Source organism: Prionailurus bengalensis, chromosome C2, assembly GCF_016509475.1.
Source record: "Prionailurus bengalensis isolate Pbe53 chromosome C2, Fcat_Pben_1.1_paternal_pri, whole genome shotgun sequence".
Taxonomy (NCBI): Eukaryota; Metazoa; Chordata; class Mammalia; order Carnivora; family Felidae; genus Prionailurus; species Prionailurus bengalensis.
Genome location: NC_057350.1, coordinates 96,281,763 through 96,299,340, shown reverse-complemented (window position 1 = coordinate 96,299,340; position 17,578 = coordinate 96,281,763). Strand labels below are relative to the sequence as shown.

General features: G+C 43.5%; 1 protein-coding gene across 1 annotated transcript; it reads left to right on the top strand.

The window, feature by feature from the left end:
- Positions 1-1,716: 1,716 nt before the first annotated feature.
- CLDN11 (claudin 11) lies at positions 1,717-16,883 on the top strand. The gene is made up of 3 exons (XM_043594927.1): positions 1,717-2,160; positions 5,961-6,125; positions 15,595-16,883. Exons 1-3 carry the CDS (start codon positions 1,935-1,937, stop codon positions 15,825-15,827), a joined length of 624 nt encoding a protein of 207 aa, XP_043450862.1. The 5' UTR covers positions 1,717-1,934; the 3' UTR covers positions 15,828-16,883.
- Positions 16,884-17,578: the final 695 nt, after the last annotated feature.

The following is a 17,578-nucleotide window of genomic DNA, read 5'->3' as shown; positions in this document are numbered from 1 at the left end:
AACATCCAGGTCAATAGATCCTGGTGATGAAATGTCCCAAACACATGGCTCCTTCAAAAAAGGGACATATTCCTACAGCAGTTTCTACAAACCAAACCTGTATGAATGCAGAGAGAACGTAGGAGTGAAAAGCAAGAGTTCTGAATCGTTATTCAGGTTTACTGAGCGCTTTGTACCAGATATTGTTTTAAGCTCTATATGTATGTTAAGTCATGTAACAATCAAGAAACCTACGAAGTAGGCACTATTTTCATCCCCATCTTACAAATAAGAAAACTGAGGCCCAGAGAGATGAAGCAACTTGGTCCCAAGCTAGTTAGTGGTGGAGCCAGGATTTGAAGTCAGGCAGCCCCAGATGCGTTGTTCACCACCACCGAGCTCTCCCCAGTGATTGTTGTGGGCTCTTGTCCTTGACACTGTCATCTATTTGTGGAGCCTTTTCTGTTTGTGCACTTGGATTCTTTGGGGTTTCCTCAAGCCTAGTCTTCCCTAGGAGATCTGGTGATTTGCCCTGACACCCAGAATAGATATGGGAAGGCTTAGTAGCTGTGATTCATGATCCATATCTTAGATTGAGTAGGAAGTTTTGTGTTTGCTGAAATCCTCCTCATCTTTAAATCTCATGGTTGTTGATAGAGGGATATAATAAGATAAGCCAAAGGTATCAAAGGGAATTGAAATTGTTTAATGTAAATATAGTCCAAGGAAGACTTCTCAACTTGATAAAAAAGTGCATATAATGGGTCTCATTTGAATGCAAAGAGAGAAGGCAGCTTAATGATGATGATGGTAGTAAGCACTTGTAGGGCACTCACTTTAGGCTACCCAGAGTTCTCACTGGAGTACAGATACTAACTTAGCCTCAGCCAGAGCAGTCAGCCTAGCTTTCAATGTGTCAAAACACGGAGTTTGAGCCCTTCAAGAATTTTCAGAAAGTGATTATCAGGAGAGGTTCCCAGGAAGGGTTAAGAGGCCCACGTACTCTCTTCCCACCTGGCTGTGTGACATTGGGCAATTGAACCTCTCGTGCTATTTCTTCATACGTATTATGCGTAAACAATGGTTCCTACCACAGACGGTTGTTATGAGAATTAAATAATACATAAATATAAACACGTGCATATAGTACATGACAGTACAATTGGATAAATTTGAGTTGCTATTGCTGTTGTCACCATTAATATGGCCATGTCCACCTCTGATGATTTTCAAGCACAAGAAAGGATCATTTTCTTTCCACTAGTAACTGTGGTATGCCGGATGCTTCTCCTCTGTTCCTCAGGGCAATTCGCAGCTCCTCCGTTGTTACCCTCTTGGGCGGTGGAAGAACTGTCCCAGCTCTCATCTGGGAAGAAAGAGCGGGTGGGGAGAATGAGGAGGGAGGGAGCGAAGCGGAGACCCAGAGACAGAGGTGACAGAGGGGCAGCAAGAAGAGAAATTATTTGCAGCGAAACAGAACTGGAGACTGACGCGGGCCCTCTCATCGCTCTCCACTTCTTGGACCTGCAACGGATTATTTTACTTTCTAACCTGGACCCGCCACGCCGGGCTGGACGCAGAGGCCACATCGCCCCCTCTCTGACCCTGCTCCTCCTCCCCACCCCCCAACTCCGGGCCCCGCCCCGCGATTGGCTGGCTCCACCCGGGCCGTCGCCGATTGGCGCTCGCCGGCCGGGTCTAAGGGGTTTAAAGAGGGGGGCGGGGGCCCACTGCCCAGCCGCGCCGCTGTCCCTGCCGCCGTGCACCCGTCGCGCCGTCGGAGCTGGGCTCGCGGCCTCTCTTTGCCTGCCGCCGCTTCCAGCGTCGCACGTCCGCCCGTCGCCGGTCAGCGGCTCTCGAGGGCGCGCGCGAGAGGACCGCGGCAGGTGCCGTCCAGTCCCAGGCGCAGGCACAGCTGGTGAGGGGCGAGGCCCGCAGACGCCAAGGTGGCTACCATGGTGGCCACGTGCCTGCAGGTAGTGGGCTTCGTCACGAGCTTCGTGGGTTGGATCGGCATCATCGTCACCACGTCCACCAACGACTGGGTGGTGACCTGCGGCTACACCATCCCCACCTGCCGCAAGCTGGACGAACTGGGCTCCAAGGGGCTGTGGGCAGACTGCGTCATGGCCACGGGGCTGTACCACTGCAAGCCCCTGGTGGACATCCTCATCCTGCCGGGTAAGGACCCCACCTCTCGAGCGGCTGCTCCTAGCCCTTATCGTCGGGGCAGACCCGGGATGGGCGCATTAGATGGCGTTCACAGAAACGTTTCAAGGCCTTGAAGACCTTAGCGCACATTTTGATACCTTCAGTCTCACCTTGTAGAGAGATTAGGCAGTCCTGATCTGCCTTGTAGATCAGGTGTAGTCTCACCTTGTAGAGAGATTAGGCAGGCTAATCTGAGAGATTAGCCTCTCTCAGCCTCAGTTTTCTTATCCGGAATTTGGGATGATAGTGGTAGCCACTGGCCGAGTCACCCTGAGAAGTTAATAAACTGAGACGCAGACACCTAGTTGGAACTCTGTCCATGTTAACGACTGACGGTCACCCACCTGCCTCAGGCTCCCACCGTCAGTGGTTCAGAAGTACTGTACTTCCCTCCACCCCCCCCCCCCCCCCGGGGGCCTCTTCCCTCGGGCGTTAGACTCCACCCGCAGTGGCGAGGAGGAGAGAAACCCTAGCATTCCAGCGATCCCAACAGGAGTAGGCCGAGTTACCCGGTCTTTCGTCTTTGTGAGACTGGCCACAAGTCCCGGACCTCCTAGCGCTGCCAGGTCGGTTCCCGTAGGTCCGGGGGGCCTGTGTTACTCCCCCCACCCCTTGCCCCCGCAGTGGGGGCGTCGGTCCGCGGGCCTGCGGGGATTCCCCTCCCTGCCTCTGCACCTCTCATGTCCACTAGGGAAGAGCTGTCGTCCCCAGGGGGGCCCACTCACCTGGCGCGAGAAGGCGCGCCACCATCGGTCGCTCGCTCCCCTCCAGCTGCGGGAGACAAGGGAAGAATTATCTAGCCTCCCAACTCCTTCGCCATCCGGGGTCGGGTGCGGAGGGGGTGGTGGGCATTGAGAAATTCTGGGCAACAGTTTCAATTCAGATGTAAACCTCGAGCCAGTGGGTGGTTGGGTGATTGGCGAGGTCGTGGGCTCCCCTTAAGGATTGCCTTCTGTCCCCGCTAGTCTTTGAGGATGGTGCCCATTTAAAGGCCTATCCTTAACCAGCGGGGCAACTTGGTCTCAAGACCAGTTTGGGAGCCTTTGGCTTTGTGCCATCTCCTGGGTGAGCCTTTAGCTCCCTAGAGACTCTGCTCCCCCTTTAAACCTATCCCAAAGTGCCTCCTATTTCCTAGTCCTTGTGGTTGGAATCAATCCCCCCTTCCTCCTTGCTGCCCTGGTATTTGACTCTTGTTTCCATCAGGGCACATTTTGACATTTTTGTTCATCGTGAATCAAGTTTTCCTACACATTTTGAATTCCTCAAAGATAAAGATGGCTTCCTACTCTCTTTCCATCCTCCCCTGCATCAGGAAATCCGGGGAACAGGGCTGGTGCACACAATGTACTTTCTTCTTTTCCATTTTGAACTTTCAGAATGACAGAGATGGGGGGAACCCAGATCTTCACTTACCTTCACTTAATGGTGGCCTTGGTAGACCTGGGTCAGACTCTGGGATCCAGTGCTCATAACCTGGGTAATTTAGGACAATTCACTAATGTCTGTGAATCCCAAATGTCTTCCTTTAAAAAGTAAAAGCAAACCAACCACCTGTCTTACAGAGTTGTTTTGGGGATTAGATATGAGAAATGTAAACCTCCTTTGATGTAGAGTAGGCTTCATAAATTGTAGCTATAATTTTTTTTCAAAAAGCTGGGCATGGTATTTGTAGGAATCTGATTGAAGCATAAAATCACTCTTTCCTTCCTTCCCCTGAAATTAAGTTTACTGAGCACTCAGAGCCAAGTGGTTTATTTTCGGAGAACAGACCATGTTCCATCCTACGGATGGAGTACATTTTAGGGAGGGCCTAATCCTTCCTGCTGTCCCCCTCCCTCACACCTGGGTGGGGACAGGAACAGAGCTCAGTGTCCATCTTTTGTTTTTTTAGACATGGCCTTGGCATCTAGCACATGGATAGCCTGCACTATGAATTTCAGAACCTCAGTTGCTAGTTGACCGTCTCCGTTGCGTTCACCCTGCTCTCCTATAAGCTTCAGGGGCATAGGACTTCCGTCAGAGATCCTGTTTCAGAATCCTGTGGCTCCTCTTTGGGGGGGGTCTTCAAGTCAATAAAGTCAATAGTTGAGTGTTTACCCTTAATTTTGAAGAAGCTGAGGTGGGTAATGACTGGAAGAGTACCCTTGTGGAGTCTGAATTCTGGTAAAATAGCTAGGTCTTGCTAAGAGACAGTGTTGCAGTTGCGTCTTGGTATGAGAGTTGTGTGGAGTGTGTGGAGGCAGAAATCAGGGCTCATTTTTGGCTTTGCCTTTAACTCTACCCACCCTCCCACCCGCAGCCACTAGCTTAATTTCCTCTGAGTGAAAAAGGAAGAGTAATAAGTACAACCCCCTCCTTTATTTTTGGAGAAGGGAGAGTGTTTTAATGAGAAACAATACATTGAAGTCTGCCATATTCTGCTAGTATCTTGTCAGATTTATTTTACATAAATTTGCACATATTGTAATCTGTTTCTTAATGAAATTGTTACCTGGCTTTTTATTTGACAGCATAACGTTCAGTTGGGTTTGCTCCACTCTTATCATTCAACTTCTTTTTTTTTTTTAATTTTTAATGTTTATTTTTATTTGGAGAAAGAGAGGGAGGGGGAGAGAGAGAGAGAGAGAGAGAGAGAGAGAGAGAGAGAGAACATGAGTGGGGGAGGGGTAGAGAGAGAGGGAGACACAGAATCCAAAGCAGGCTCCAGGCACTGAGCTGTCAGCATAGAGCCTGATGGGGGGCTCGAACTCTTGAACTGCAAGATCATGACCTGACCTGAAGTCGGACGCTTAACCGACTGAGCTATCCAGGTTCCCCTATCATTCAACTTCTTATTCCTTAATTCATAATTGTATGTTTACGTCATCTGCTGGGGGCACTGTGTTAACTCCATGAAGACCAAAGCAGGAGTCTGCCCTCTAGGAATCTTTGGGGCCAGAGAGATGCCTTTAGAGCAGATACCAGACCGTTGTGGAAGCATGCCCAGGAGACTGTGGGTGAGGCAGGAGATGGAGTCTGACCATCAGTCAATAGGGGTCAGGATTCATGAGCACAGCAGTCTCTGGGGAGATGTCAAGAGAGGAAGCCTGAGTCTTAGTTTAGTTAGGGCCACACGCTATATACAACGTGAATTAAAAGCACATGGTTAGGACAAAATCGCCGAATATACTTAGTATAAAATGATTGCACTGACACAGAGTAATAACACTGGTAATAATAGCTAATCTTTTTGGAATACTTAGTATGCACTAGGCACTGTTCTAAGCACTGTATGAATTAACTAATTTAATCTTAGTTGAATTCTTTTAGAGAGATATAGGTACTATTATTATATTTTTACTTTATAGATGCGGAGAGGGTCAAGACATAACAGTTCAGTAACTTGCCCAAGGTCACACAGGTAGAGTGTATCAGCAGCATAGAGTCCACATAGACCCTCACAGAAGGCCTCTTGGAAGATTTGAGTTTTAATCTGAATTTTTCATAAGGTGATGCAACAGTGTAGATGGACTCTTGGCCTCTTCATCCTGAAGGCTTAGACAAGTGGTCTAGCCTAGAGCATCCAGTATCTCCAGCCTCCAACCTCCCTTTCGTGTCATGGAGTCACTTTAAAAACTGAACATGTGAAGTGATCTTAGATAACATTTACCACATTCTAAGTCCTGGAATGGGACGAGAGGAAGGCAGATGGTGCTGAATTCCCTTGAGCCAGGGTTCAGGGGTCAGGGAGACCCACGGTCTAACCCCTCTGTGTGCTCTCTTGTGTCCAGGCTATGTGCAGGCTTGCCGAGCCCTGATGATCGCAGCTTCAGTCCTGGGTCTGCCGGCCATTCTCCTGCTGCTGACGGTTCTCCCCTGCATCCGAATGGGCCATGAGCCTGGTGTGGCCAAGTACAGGCGAGCCCAGCTGGCTGGCGTTATGCTCATTCTGCTAGGTAAGACAGCTTTCTATATAGCACCCCAACTCCAAGTGAGTCTGATGAATCTCAGATCCTGCTGCTGCTTCATTGAGTTCAAGAGCATGTAAAAGGAAGCCAAGTGAATCCACCCAGGAAAAGATCCTCACAACGTGTATCCCTTTATGTTTCCTGCGTCGTTTATGCAGACGGATGAGTAATGTCTGTGGGGGTCACTAGGCATGAAAATAAATTTAAGCCCAAAAGGCAAAAAGGATTTTGAGGGTATACTTAAGAGAGAGACCAAGCGACAGAAGAGTAACACAGTGGAATCTTTTCTTTGGGAATACCTTTGCCCGGATCCCATAGCAGGTCAACTGAGTCAGAATTACCTGGCATCAGACCAAGCAAGGATATTTTTGGAAAGCTTCCAGGTGATTCTTACTTGTAGCCACGATCGAAAACTTCAGTTAACCTATAAGGAAAGAGTAGAGAAAGGAGGGCAAGGGAAAAGCAAGATGTTGAGGGTGGTAGATCACTAGTGATGATTCAGTCTTTTATACAGTAAAGATTCATTGGGCATCTGAGGAGTGCCAGGCATCACGGTTGGCATTGGGGACCCTGGGGAAGAAGGTAGTCTCTGCTTGGAGTGCACTTGGATATTTTTATGGAGTGTGGCATGTGCTCATCTAAAGAAGGTACACAGATTGTGCACACACATAGGAAGGAACCTAAGCAAGACTGGAGGAGTTTCCCAGAGCAGAGGATCCCAGTGATGAGAGTTGAAGAGAAGGTGGTGAGATCCTAGATTGCGGGGAGTGGAGGGTGGGGAGGGGGGACAGCCCAGGCCAAGGAAATGGCACGTGCCCATTCCATTTTCCTTGTTGTGCTTGCCCACAGAGGGCTTGATTTAACAACCTAGGGAGGATCCTTCTAGCTCTGCTCTCTTGAGTGACTTCGTTTCTCTCTACTTTTTTCTTGAGTGCTAATTCCATCAGCACATTCTAAATCCTAATAGAAGACATGAATTTTAAGAACAGCAGCTCTTGTTGCAGAGGGCACTGATACATCGGTGAGCAGCAACTGGTCTGCATATGGGTTATACACGAAGTCAGGTATTCCTGAGACAAGGAATTCCCATCCCCAAACTGGTATCAGACCATGTGCTTAAAGGTAAGGGTCAGGGTTCTATGCGGGTCAATGCCACTTAGTAATGGTCACACACAGTGATATTGGTGAGGTAAGGGGACATGAGAGGTAGGGATGCAATTTCCCAAGATTGCAAAGGGATGGAGGTTTTCAGGGGCTTGTGAAGCCACAGAGAATTCAGAGGAGGGGCTTGTACACACAAGTGTGTGTGTGTGTGTGTGTGTGTGTGTGTGTGTGTGTGTGTAGGGGGGAGGGGTGGGTAACAGGAGCAAAAAGGCCAGAGGGCCACTGTCATTTCCAGAGAAGAATCTGGGCATGGACATTTTGGGTCCAGCCACAAAGAATTTGTATTGGAGTGCCCCATGGAACACACAATCAGTATCATGTGACTCATCTAACTCACAAGGTCCTCTTTACAGTGCTTTTTGGAAGTCAGATCTTTACATTCAAATTCTCTTTCCAACAGTTAGACCAAAACTCTACAGGTAAATTGGTTTGTGGAATCCAGGTGGAAACCCTTGTCATCTTAGGCAGGCAGCATGACTGCTTTCCGCATATTCTTAGAGAAGTCCCACAGGGCTCTATCTCTGAGGGTGCCAGAGCCAAAAGGTGGGCCAATTGTATTAGGTGTTCATTTTTAGAAATTCTGGCCTTCCATCTGAGAGTCACCGAATATCCACTAAGATATTTTTGGCTGTGAAATTCCCCAGGGCTTTCAGATAATGCAGGAATGTGGAGTTTTCAAGAAGGAGGTACTGAAAACAAACAAACAGATAAACAAACAAAACCCAGCCTTGTTGGAAAATAAAGATATAAAAGCAAGTACATACAGACAAATTGGTATTTAAATAAACTCTAAAACCAACTGAATCGTCCAGCTGAATAGCAAGGGTTATTAAAAAACCAAAGGCAACCAGTTGTTTGAAACTTCCTAGCTCAATTAAAGCTTTTCTTTACGTTTTTCAAGTGGGTTGGTTGGTGTATGTGGACAGAATCACAGAGAGGAGCGTGAGGTGGGGTGGGGAGTGGTGTGGGTCCCTCAGTCCCTGACTCCTGTCTGAGTGAAAAGATGGAGGGGCATTGAGTGATCTGGCCCTCTCAGAGCGGCTGTACCTTTCCAGCCACTCGCTATTAGTTTGGGGTGAGGACACCTCCCTGTGCCCTCTTGTAGCATTTAATTTCCAGTGTTACCTGCCGCCTCTCTCACGGCTCCTGTTGGAGTTATTTCTCAGTGTGTGGCCATTTGCCTTCAGGTTGGATGTTGTTTTGACAGGAACAAGCTAGCTCTGGAAATGTAATGCTCATTGTCTCAGCTGTGGCACCGGCTGGTCTCCTCTGGGTCTTCTTTGGAGCCCGGTGCCTCGGTTCCCCTGTTGGCAGTGGGTGGGAGGAGCTAGAGTGAGTGAAGGCTCCCTTTGTGTTGCTCTGGATTGGCTTCTGATGCTCTGCTCTCCCCGGAGAAGCCAGTGCTGGGCTCCTGCTGGATCCTAGAGGTCACCAGTGGTGCTCCCGCTGAGGTGTGGTCACTGACCAAAGGGGACTAGGCAGCACCGGGGTTTTGGGGCCTGGGAACTGGAAACAATACCAAAGCTAATCTTGGTATGGAAACTGTAAGGACTATTAATTAAAATCAGTTCTTCCTGACCCTGAAAATTTTTATTTTTCCAAAAGCTTAAAAAAATTATATGTCTATTGTACAATAGCTTTATCTTCTCAACTGTCTTAAGTTTGTGAGGATTCAGCCCTGCTTTGGGGGAAGGCATGGGAGCCAGATGTAGCAGGCTCCTTAGATGTAGGATGGATCCAGGCGAACATAGTCTGTAGTTTTCTTTTCTTTTTTCTTTTTAATGTTTATTTATTTTTGAGAGAGAGAGAGAGAGAGAGAGAGAGAGAGAGAGAGAGTGCGAGCATGAGTGGGGAAGGAGCAGAGAGAGACAGAGACAGAATCTGAAGGAGGCTCCAGGCTCCGAGCTGTCAGCACAGAGCCTGATGTGGGGCTAGGACTCATGAACCATGAGATCATGACCTGAGCCGAAGTTGGTAGCTTAACCGACTGAGCTACCCAGGCGACCCTAGTCTGCAGCTTTTCAAGAGCCCCTGCCAAGGCAGGAAGTGCCTATGCCCTGAGCTGCTTTATCTCATCACTGGGAGCCAGACCAGTGGTACTGAATCTCCAGTCTACCACTTTCCAGCTGTGTGAACTGGGGCAGTTACTTAATGTCTCTGAGCTTTTCTATGGAATGAGACCATAATGCTTTCATCTGAGATGGGTAAGAATAGTGAAGGGAGGTATGCAAGTTATTTAGCCTGGAGTCTGGCACATAATAAGTACTCAACAAATGGTTGTTATTATAATTGCTGTTGTTGGTTAGAGGAAATAGAGACCTAAGCCAGAGGGAAGTGGGTATTCTTTTGTTGATGTCTCATTTCTGTGGGGGTAATCTCCACACATGGCACTGGTCAAGAGAGACAGTGAGCTGTTCCTGGAAACACTAGGTTGGTTGCATCCTGGTCTAATGGAAACATTTCCATTGTTTACTTTGTAGAAACTGGAGTGTAGGGATCAATAAATAGTTGGAGTTTTTTTGCTTATTCCATTATAGGAAGCCATGTTAAGCTACCCAACTGAAAATGCTCAAGCTTAGTTCTGATTTGGTCTCATTCTCACCTCATTGTAACTTAGAAAGTCCTTGATTTGAGTGTTTCTTGGGGAGATGAGGTAGGGAATGGACAGAAAGAAAGTGTATATTCCTCCCTAAGTGGGACCCTCTCAACTTCTCTTCTTTTTAAAAATATGGCCCCAAGAATCCTATTTGTATTGGAAAAAAGTTGTTTTAACTTGAAACTTACAGGTTAATAATGGAATTGCTGTAAAATAAAAGGCATGTGCAAATGTGGGACAGGTTAAGTTTGTCTGGCACACAGAATCAGATGTCCTAGGAAAGGTCTCCCTTGGATGTGTAGTAAACAGTGATGCTCTTAATCCCGGGGTCTTAAGCAAGTAGATGGAAAAAGTCTTCCTCTAAAGTCATTAGCTTTCTACAAACAAGTCCATAATGTCAGTCAGATTTTATGTGGGTAGTGGGAAGGCTGCGGTATCTTTAGTACGGTTGTGGCTTAAAATGAACTTACTGGTAAAATTGGAGGAGTTAACTGGTTTATGAGGTCTCTCCTATCTCTAAATTCTGTGATTAAAAAAATATTAAATAACCACGAGACTGGCTTTTAAAAAAGGTTATGGGAAAAAAAAAAGATAATGATGTGTGAAATAGAAAAATAAAGGAAAAAATGTTGAAAGCAGGCCAGGAAAAATAATATAGTCAAACATTCCTTTGACTTGATTGTTTTAAATATTAAATCTTCATAAAAGCCATTGTATAAGAGGAGTATGTCTTTTGGCAACTATGTTTTCTTATGTCAAAATTTAGAGAATGACAAATGATAAAAATAAAAAGTAAAATTTTTCTAGAGTCAAATTATAAGGAAACAACAAATAAATATGACTCCAGCCAATAGCTCATTAGAAATCTCATTACTTGTTGCCTTAAGTTAACTGGCACAAAGCTAAAGTTTGTTGCTATTTAGATCATATGTTATAATAGCATCAGTTGTAGAAGGCAGCATTCTTTGCATTGTAAAACGTTTAAAAGGAGAAAGTTTAAGAAATAGTTTTTATTGTGGAAAATTTCATACATACACAGAAGTAGAAAAAATAGTATAATGAACCCCCATGAGCCCAAACTCATTCTCAGTCACAGCCAATCTGCTTCATCCATGTACTTCTTTTCTTCTAGTCCCCAGATTTTTTTTTTTGAAGCAAATCTCAGATATAATGTCAAGGAAGAATTTTTCCAGTATTACTTATATCATTCAGAGTAATTTATGTGATTTTGATGGAAATATTGCTTGGTGCTAGAAATAATGCTCTTAAAAGTACTATCAGTTCTTAGTTCTGAAAGTGACAAAGCCTGAAAACAGAGATGTCCATTGGAGGAAGGAAGAAATGAATCTGGTGCCCTTCTGCCTTTTTGGGCCCCCTTGTCAGTCTTTCCCTCTGTCTCTAAATTGTTACCTTCAAAGTCAAACACACATGTACTAATATTATTTAATTTCACATTTATTTAACTCCATATATTACTGTGTGTCATTTAATCCCTAAAGAAATTAAAAGCTGTGTTTACGTTTCATTGCTCTAAAATTGCTTTTCCAACTATTTTCTGTGTTTGGCTCTATCGAGATCATTGTTAAGTTTTAATAAGGCTGTATTCTGTCAACTAAAGAACACATTGTATTACATTATTTGAAACTTACCAAAAGAGGCAAACAATTTATTCTATAAAGAGCAGGAGTTCTACTGGTGAGAGGACCAAGTCTGGATGAATCTATAATCTACACAGTGAAGCTTTCTTCTCCCCTGCTCTCCTTCTCCTCCACTTCCCCCTCCTCCTCCTTTTTTTTTAAAAATTTTTATTTTAGCTAAGTACGTCCCCAATTTTTACTTTCTGCTCCCTCCCAAATGACTTATTCCTGCCCCCCTTGTACAGTTAACTATTGCATCTTTTGAAGGTAGAAGAGGAGAAACAGATTGAAAAATCTGAGTGTTAAAATTCTTCTATTAGAGACTTACTTTAAAAATACATTTTGATGACATGAAAAGAAAAGCAATGAAAATTCTCTTTATCTTTCTTCACTTTTCTTTACCTTATGGGAAACTGTGACTTTTTTAGAAAAGCATTTTCTTTTCTCCAAATAATTGGGAGAGCCATTATAAACTCTGTGTGTGTGTGTGTGTGTGTGTCTGTGTGTGTGTGCACACTTGCACACAAACAGAAATAAATCCAGCAGGCCTTCTGTGTCATTAAGACAGCCCCAAATTATTGCCAGTTTTATTAATATTTTACATCTTTTGGTTAAGTAATGATTTGACTTGCATTTTAACTTTACTGCTGAAAACATTCCCCTTTCCCTTCAAACGATGCTGAAATTGAGTAAATTCTCCTTTTTTAGTTTCTAAACATTCTTCATTCTGAGTTCAGTTGAAGGTCACTGTTTGTATTGAACCTCTCATTTCCCTTCGTGTTGTGTGGCGGCCTGTCATCTTTCAGTGGTTTTGATGTGGTTCGTCTCTGAGAGCCACAGGAATCCGACCCAGAGTTCATTTATCTGCTAGGAAATAAAGACCCCGCTAGCACTGGTCTGCCTTGTTTTGCATGGATTATAAAAGGAGGAAATTTTTAATGAGGTAAATCATGAGTTTGTAACTTTAAGTGTGTTAAAGTCACATTAAGGTTTTATGATTTTGGAAGTCAGTTTTGATGTGTTTGAAGTGGAAAGTAGACTTGAAATGAGACCACCTCTCATCCACTCACCCACCCATTCGGTCCTTATAGGCTCATTATTTAAATATTTAGACATGTTCCTGATTTTTCCTTTTTCTAGTGAATTACACTGGAATAAAATCTAACAAAATCCCTAAAGCAATCAAAATCAAGACTGATGGTTATTTTTGGAATATTGAGCCTGATTTCTTTCCCTGTGTGAAGATACTCTTATTATTTTGCTTAGGAAAGGTGGAAGAACTAAATGAAATTAGAGGCAATTTCTTATCTTATTCTATAAAATCTATATCAACTCTGTATTGGAGTTAGGTTTACGTGAAATGTGGGGAATACTTGTGAGTGTGTGTGTGTGTGTGTGTGTGTGTTTTATGTATAAATATGAAGTAATTGAAAAAATATTATACCTAATTTGAACCATAAGCTGTTTTCAAACCAGTTGTTTGGCAATCAAATATTTTTTTTCCTATGGAATTCATCTTTTCACTCTCCACCTTCTCCCTCTAATCAAGCTTGGGTGTTTGGAAGCACTTGCTAGGGTGCTGTTTTGCTCAAGCAGAGAGTGCCCCCTTTGGGGGTCTAGGGGTGTGTAGCTAGGTTATATGTTGACACGAAGAACCAAGGGCAGTTCTCTCTGGCTGAAATGCTCTAGAAGAGTTTCTGTTTCTTGTCCTGACAGAGAAGAAGACTTCTCTTTTTCTCTGTGCCTTGCTGAGGACAGTAGCCAAGCTGTTCTCCGTGAGTGCCACACTTGGAATGTGCGGCTGGAGGAGGAGAGAAAAAGACTCCCCCACCCCCACCCCCACCAGGTGTTTGAGGTCCTGAGCTGGAAAGGGAAGCTACAATTAACACCGGTCTTCTTTTTTAATCTAATTTAATTTAATTTAATTTAATTTAATTTAATAAGTTTATCTATTTATTTTGAAAGAGAGCATGAGTGGGAGAGGAGAAGAGAGCGTGGGAGACAGAGAATCCCAAGCAGGTCAATGCTGTCAACACAGAGCCCAATGCGAAGCTCCATCTCACAAGCTGTGAGATCATGACCTGAGCCAAAATCAAGAGTTGGATGCTCAACCAACTGAGCCACCCAGGAGTCCCAGCACTGGTCATTTTGAGAACATTTTATTCACAGAAGGAAAATACATATTCTCATGGTGTCTCATACAAACATTATAGAAGCTGGCATGATTGATTTTACTCTTTCAAGAAAAAAATGAAGACATTAATATATAGACAGATTTTAGCTTCTTAGATGATCTATAACAACTCCTTAAATATGTGAATAGTACACAATTAATGGAGTGAATTTAGGCTGTTAGAAAGTCAATTTGAGCAATCAAAGCCCCCAAATTAACTTTCTTCCTTCTGACTTCCATTTGGGATCTATGTATTTTTATGATAGGAATCACATCTATTTATGTGTATCTATACCCAGCTTGGGGGAGTGAGGTTATGTTACAAGTTACACAAATGCAGTGAGCTAGTTTAAGAGATCTTTCAAAATGGGTAAGGCTTCAATCTTTAGTTCAGTTTAGAACTAATGTACGAGGCTGTTAGAATTGAGTGCTTATGTGTACAGAGAAATTATATTTCTTCTATTTGGGCCTAGAGGTAAGTCAGAAAGTCACTCAGTGTGAGTAGAAATCAAAAATGCTTGCTGAGTTGAAAGTAACAAGGATACTGCAGGCAGCAAACATTGCAGTGCCCTGCCTTGAATTTATTGAAAACTTTATGGCTTATGATTGGAAACCTCATTGTTACTGTTTTCTTGATCTGCCGACTTTAATGTATCCTCCCAATTTAAAGCTTCCACTAAAATTTCTGTCCTGCTTGTAGTTATGAGAAATCAGATGATACCAAAGGAGGTTATGGAGTTACTTTGTCTAGAGTTGTGCTGTTCAACACATGAGCCACCAGCCACATATGACTATTTAACTTTTAATTAATTAAAATTCAAAACTCTGTTTTTTGATCTCACTGGCCTCATGAAAAACGTTTAAAAGCCCATGTAGCTAGTGAGTGCCATATTTAGCAGTGCTGGTGTAGAGGTTTAAATTTATTTTTTTTTTAAACTTTCTTATGGGCTCCTGCCTGCCTAGTTTAGCTGCTTTGCTTAGGAAGAGAGGAACTAAATGATATAGAAGCTATTTCTTAGTTTATTCTTTCAAATCTACACCAAGTCTGAAAGGCTGGTTGGTGGAAGACCGTAAAATTCTACCATTGCGACCCATCACAAATTCCAACACCATAAAATCCTCGGATGGGTAAATTCTTTTACCTTGAGTGCTGTTTATGGTATGTTGAGATTTTGTGATTGCGAACAGCATCACACAAACTCAAACTCTTAGCTGATATTCCACTGGTGTCTAACAACATTCATCACAGCAAGAGAATTCACATGGCTTCTTCAGGTCTTTGTAATGTGAATTGACCAAATTGAAAAAATAGAGTGGATAAATGGAATGGGCACCGCTGTGTTTCTCATTTCGGAATACCTCAGGCTATGCAGTCATTCAGCTAGTAGACGCCGAGCACATACTATGGGCCTCATAGTGGGTTAAATACTGACTTTACAAACATAAATTGGACATGGCCATTGCCGTCAAGGAACCCAGAACTTGGAATGGGAAATAGACATGTAAAGAGATAATTATAATACAAGTAGGTAAGCATAATAAAAGAATCATAAGTATAGATATACGAAGTAAAGGTACATAAGTAAATACAAGTACATATTTTTCGGCCTCAATGATTTATTTCTGGGCTTTTACACTGGAGTTCTTTCATCTCTGCCACCAGTTGAAAAAATAAGCATCTAGCAGTTTGACACAGCTTTCGATCGGTTGATTCTATAGATGCAAACTTGTAGGTTCAGGTTGCCACGGGAGCAGAGCTGTGCGTATCAAGCGTTCTGGAGTTAGTTGGAGGCCAGAGGAGTGTGCATGTGGAGTGAAGGGAAGCCTGTCTGCTGCTCGGGGTGTGTGATGGGTGTGCCCAGTCATAGCCCTCTCATGTCTCCCCAGCTCTCTGTGCCATGGTTGCCACCATCTGGTTTCCTGTGTGCGCCCACCGCGAGACCACCATCGTGAGCTTTGGCTACTCCCTGTATGCAGGCTGGATCGGTGCTGTCCTGTGCCTCGTGGGTGGCTGTGTCATCGTCTGCTGCGCTGGAGATGCCCAGGCGTTTGGTGAAAACCGTTTCTACTACTCTTCGGGCTCCAGCTCCCCAACCCATGCCAAGAGTGCCCACGTATAAGAGGGCTGCTAGCCTGCCCACGGAGGTGCTGCAGATACTGGGGCCACGGCCCTCGGTTTGCTTGCCACAGGCGGGGGAAGCCCACTCCGCTGCCAGGCTCCAACGCCAAAGGTCCAGAAAAGCATCCTGTCTGGCATTTTTTAGTCTTAACACCCTGCTCCCCATTTATTGCCTTAAAAGAAATCTTTAGCTCAGAAAACGCCCACACACTTTTCTCATGGTTTTGCCCATTATTAGCTCTTTTCTTGGGCATTAACTTTATTGTTCACCAGGATATATACATATATGTATGTGTATATGTATATGTATATGTATTTTCCTCTCTCTCTTTAAATTTTAAATATCTTGCAAACATTGCTGAGTTGGGTGTGGGGAGAGAAATAAAAGACACTTTTCAAACCGTTACAGATGACAATGGGAGCTTCATAAAGATGCCTCTCTGTTCGCTCCCTCCTCTTCAGCTCCAAGGTCATTTAGTTATAAGCGATAGAAAAAAATAGAACTGGGGACATGGGGTGGGGAGGGAGGGGACTGTGGAACTTTCCTCTATGGGAAACTTTCCCTTTTGTAAGTCGAGGGCAAGGGGTGGGGATATTTTTTAGTTTGTGATTTTACATTTATCTGTACATACTTTTTCAAGATTGATCATTTTTATAACCATGGTTTTCCTGAAATTCTCAATTCATCAGTATGAAGGAAATGAACCGAATAGACTTTAATTATATGACAAATAACAGTACAAGTGAATATAACTGTGACTGACATTCCACAAAACGTTTTTGGTTTCCAGGTTTGTACGATGTAGTTTTTAATCCTACACTTGCATGTGCTTCAAATTAACACATTTTTAAAGCTTTTCCCCCATTCTCTATTTTCATTTTGTTGGCCATCTTGAAGTGATATTGTTTAACATAAATTGTGCTGTTGGATTTGGCTTTACGGGTGTAAACACTGATAGTGTATCAGTATCTGAGACCCCAAACTCTCCAAACATTGATGGTGCATTTTGTTCTTTAAGTGAAATCTGTGCAATAAAATAACAGACTGTCTGCAAAAGTGGCCTTTAATATTCTCTTATTTTCAAAAAATTTTCAAAAATGTCATTAATCTCTACTAATAATTTATAGGAACCTGGTCAGTGACTCAAGAACAAGTTATTCTGCCTGGCCCCGAATAATTAAGATGTTCTGTATTATTTACTGTATCATGGTGGTCATGTGTGGTCATAAAAATGCAACCTAGGTGCTCTGTTAGATTTCTTTAGTGGAATGATGTTATAGCATCTTTAAGTCATATATAAATGGTCAACAATTAGAAACCAAGTTCCAAGCATTACACAGTTAAACTCTTTATCTACTTTGAACACTGAGTGAAGAAATTGGCTAGGTATAAAAGGAAGTATAAACCACACACAGTATAGGGTATTTTGGTAATAGTATCTAAAATGCATTTTTTTTCAAAATTGTTTTGAAAATTTGGAAATTTTGGACAAAGACAGATGCATTGAGTTGATTTTTATTTGTTTTTTATTCCAGAAACTGTGTCAGGTTATGAATCTGTTATAAAACACACAGATTACAATCTATTTTGGCAGTATTTTTCCAAAAATACTAATTTCATTAGCTGATAATATAATAGACAGACATTTCCTCTTTGGAAATATCCATTTGGGCTAGTCATTTTGGTAGATATCTGTGTATATTAGGAGATTATAACTATTTCTAAATTACTTGTGCAGAAGAGACAGTCTT

Excerpts from the sequence above, each read along its gene's own strand:
- CLDN11 (XM_043594927.1), top strand. The coding sequence starts at position 1,935 with ATGGTGGCCACGTGCCTGCAGGTAGTGGGCTTCGTCACGAGCTTCGTG. Across the intron at positions 2,161-5,960 it reads GGACATCCTCATCCTGCCGG|GCTATGTGCAGGCTTGCCGA; the intron begins GTAAGGACCCCA and ends TCTTGTGTCCAG. Across the intron at positions 6,126-15,594 it reads CGTTATGCTCATTCTGCTAG|CTCTCTGTGCCATGGTTGCC; the intron begins GTAAGACAGCTT and ends ATGTCTCCCCAG.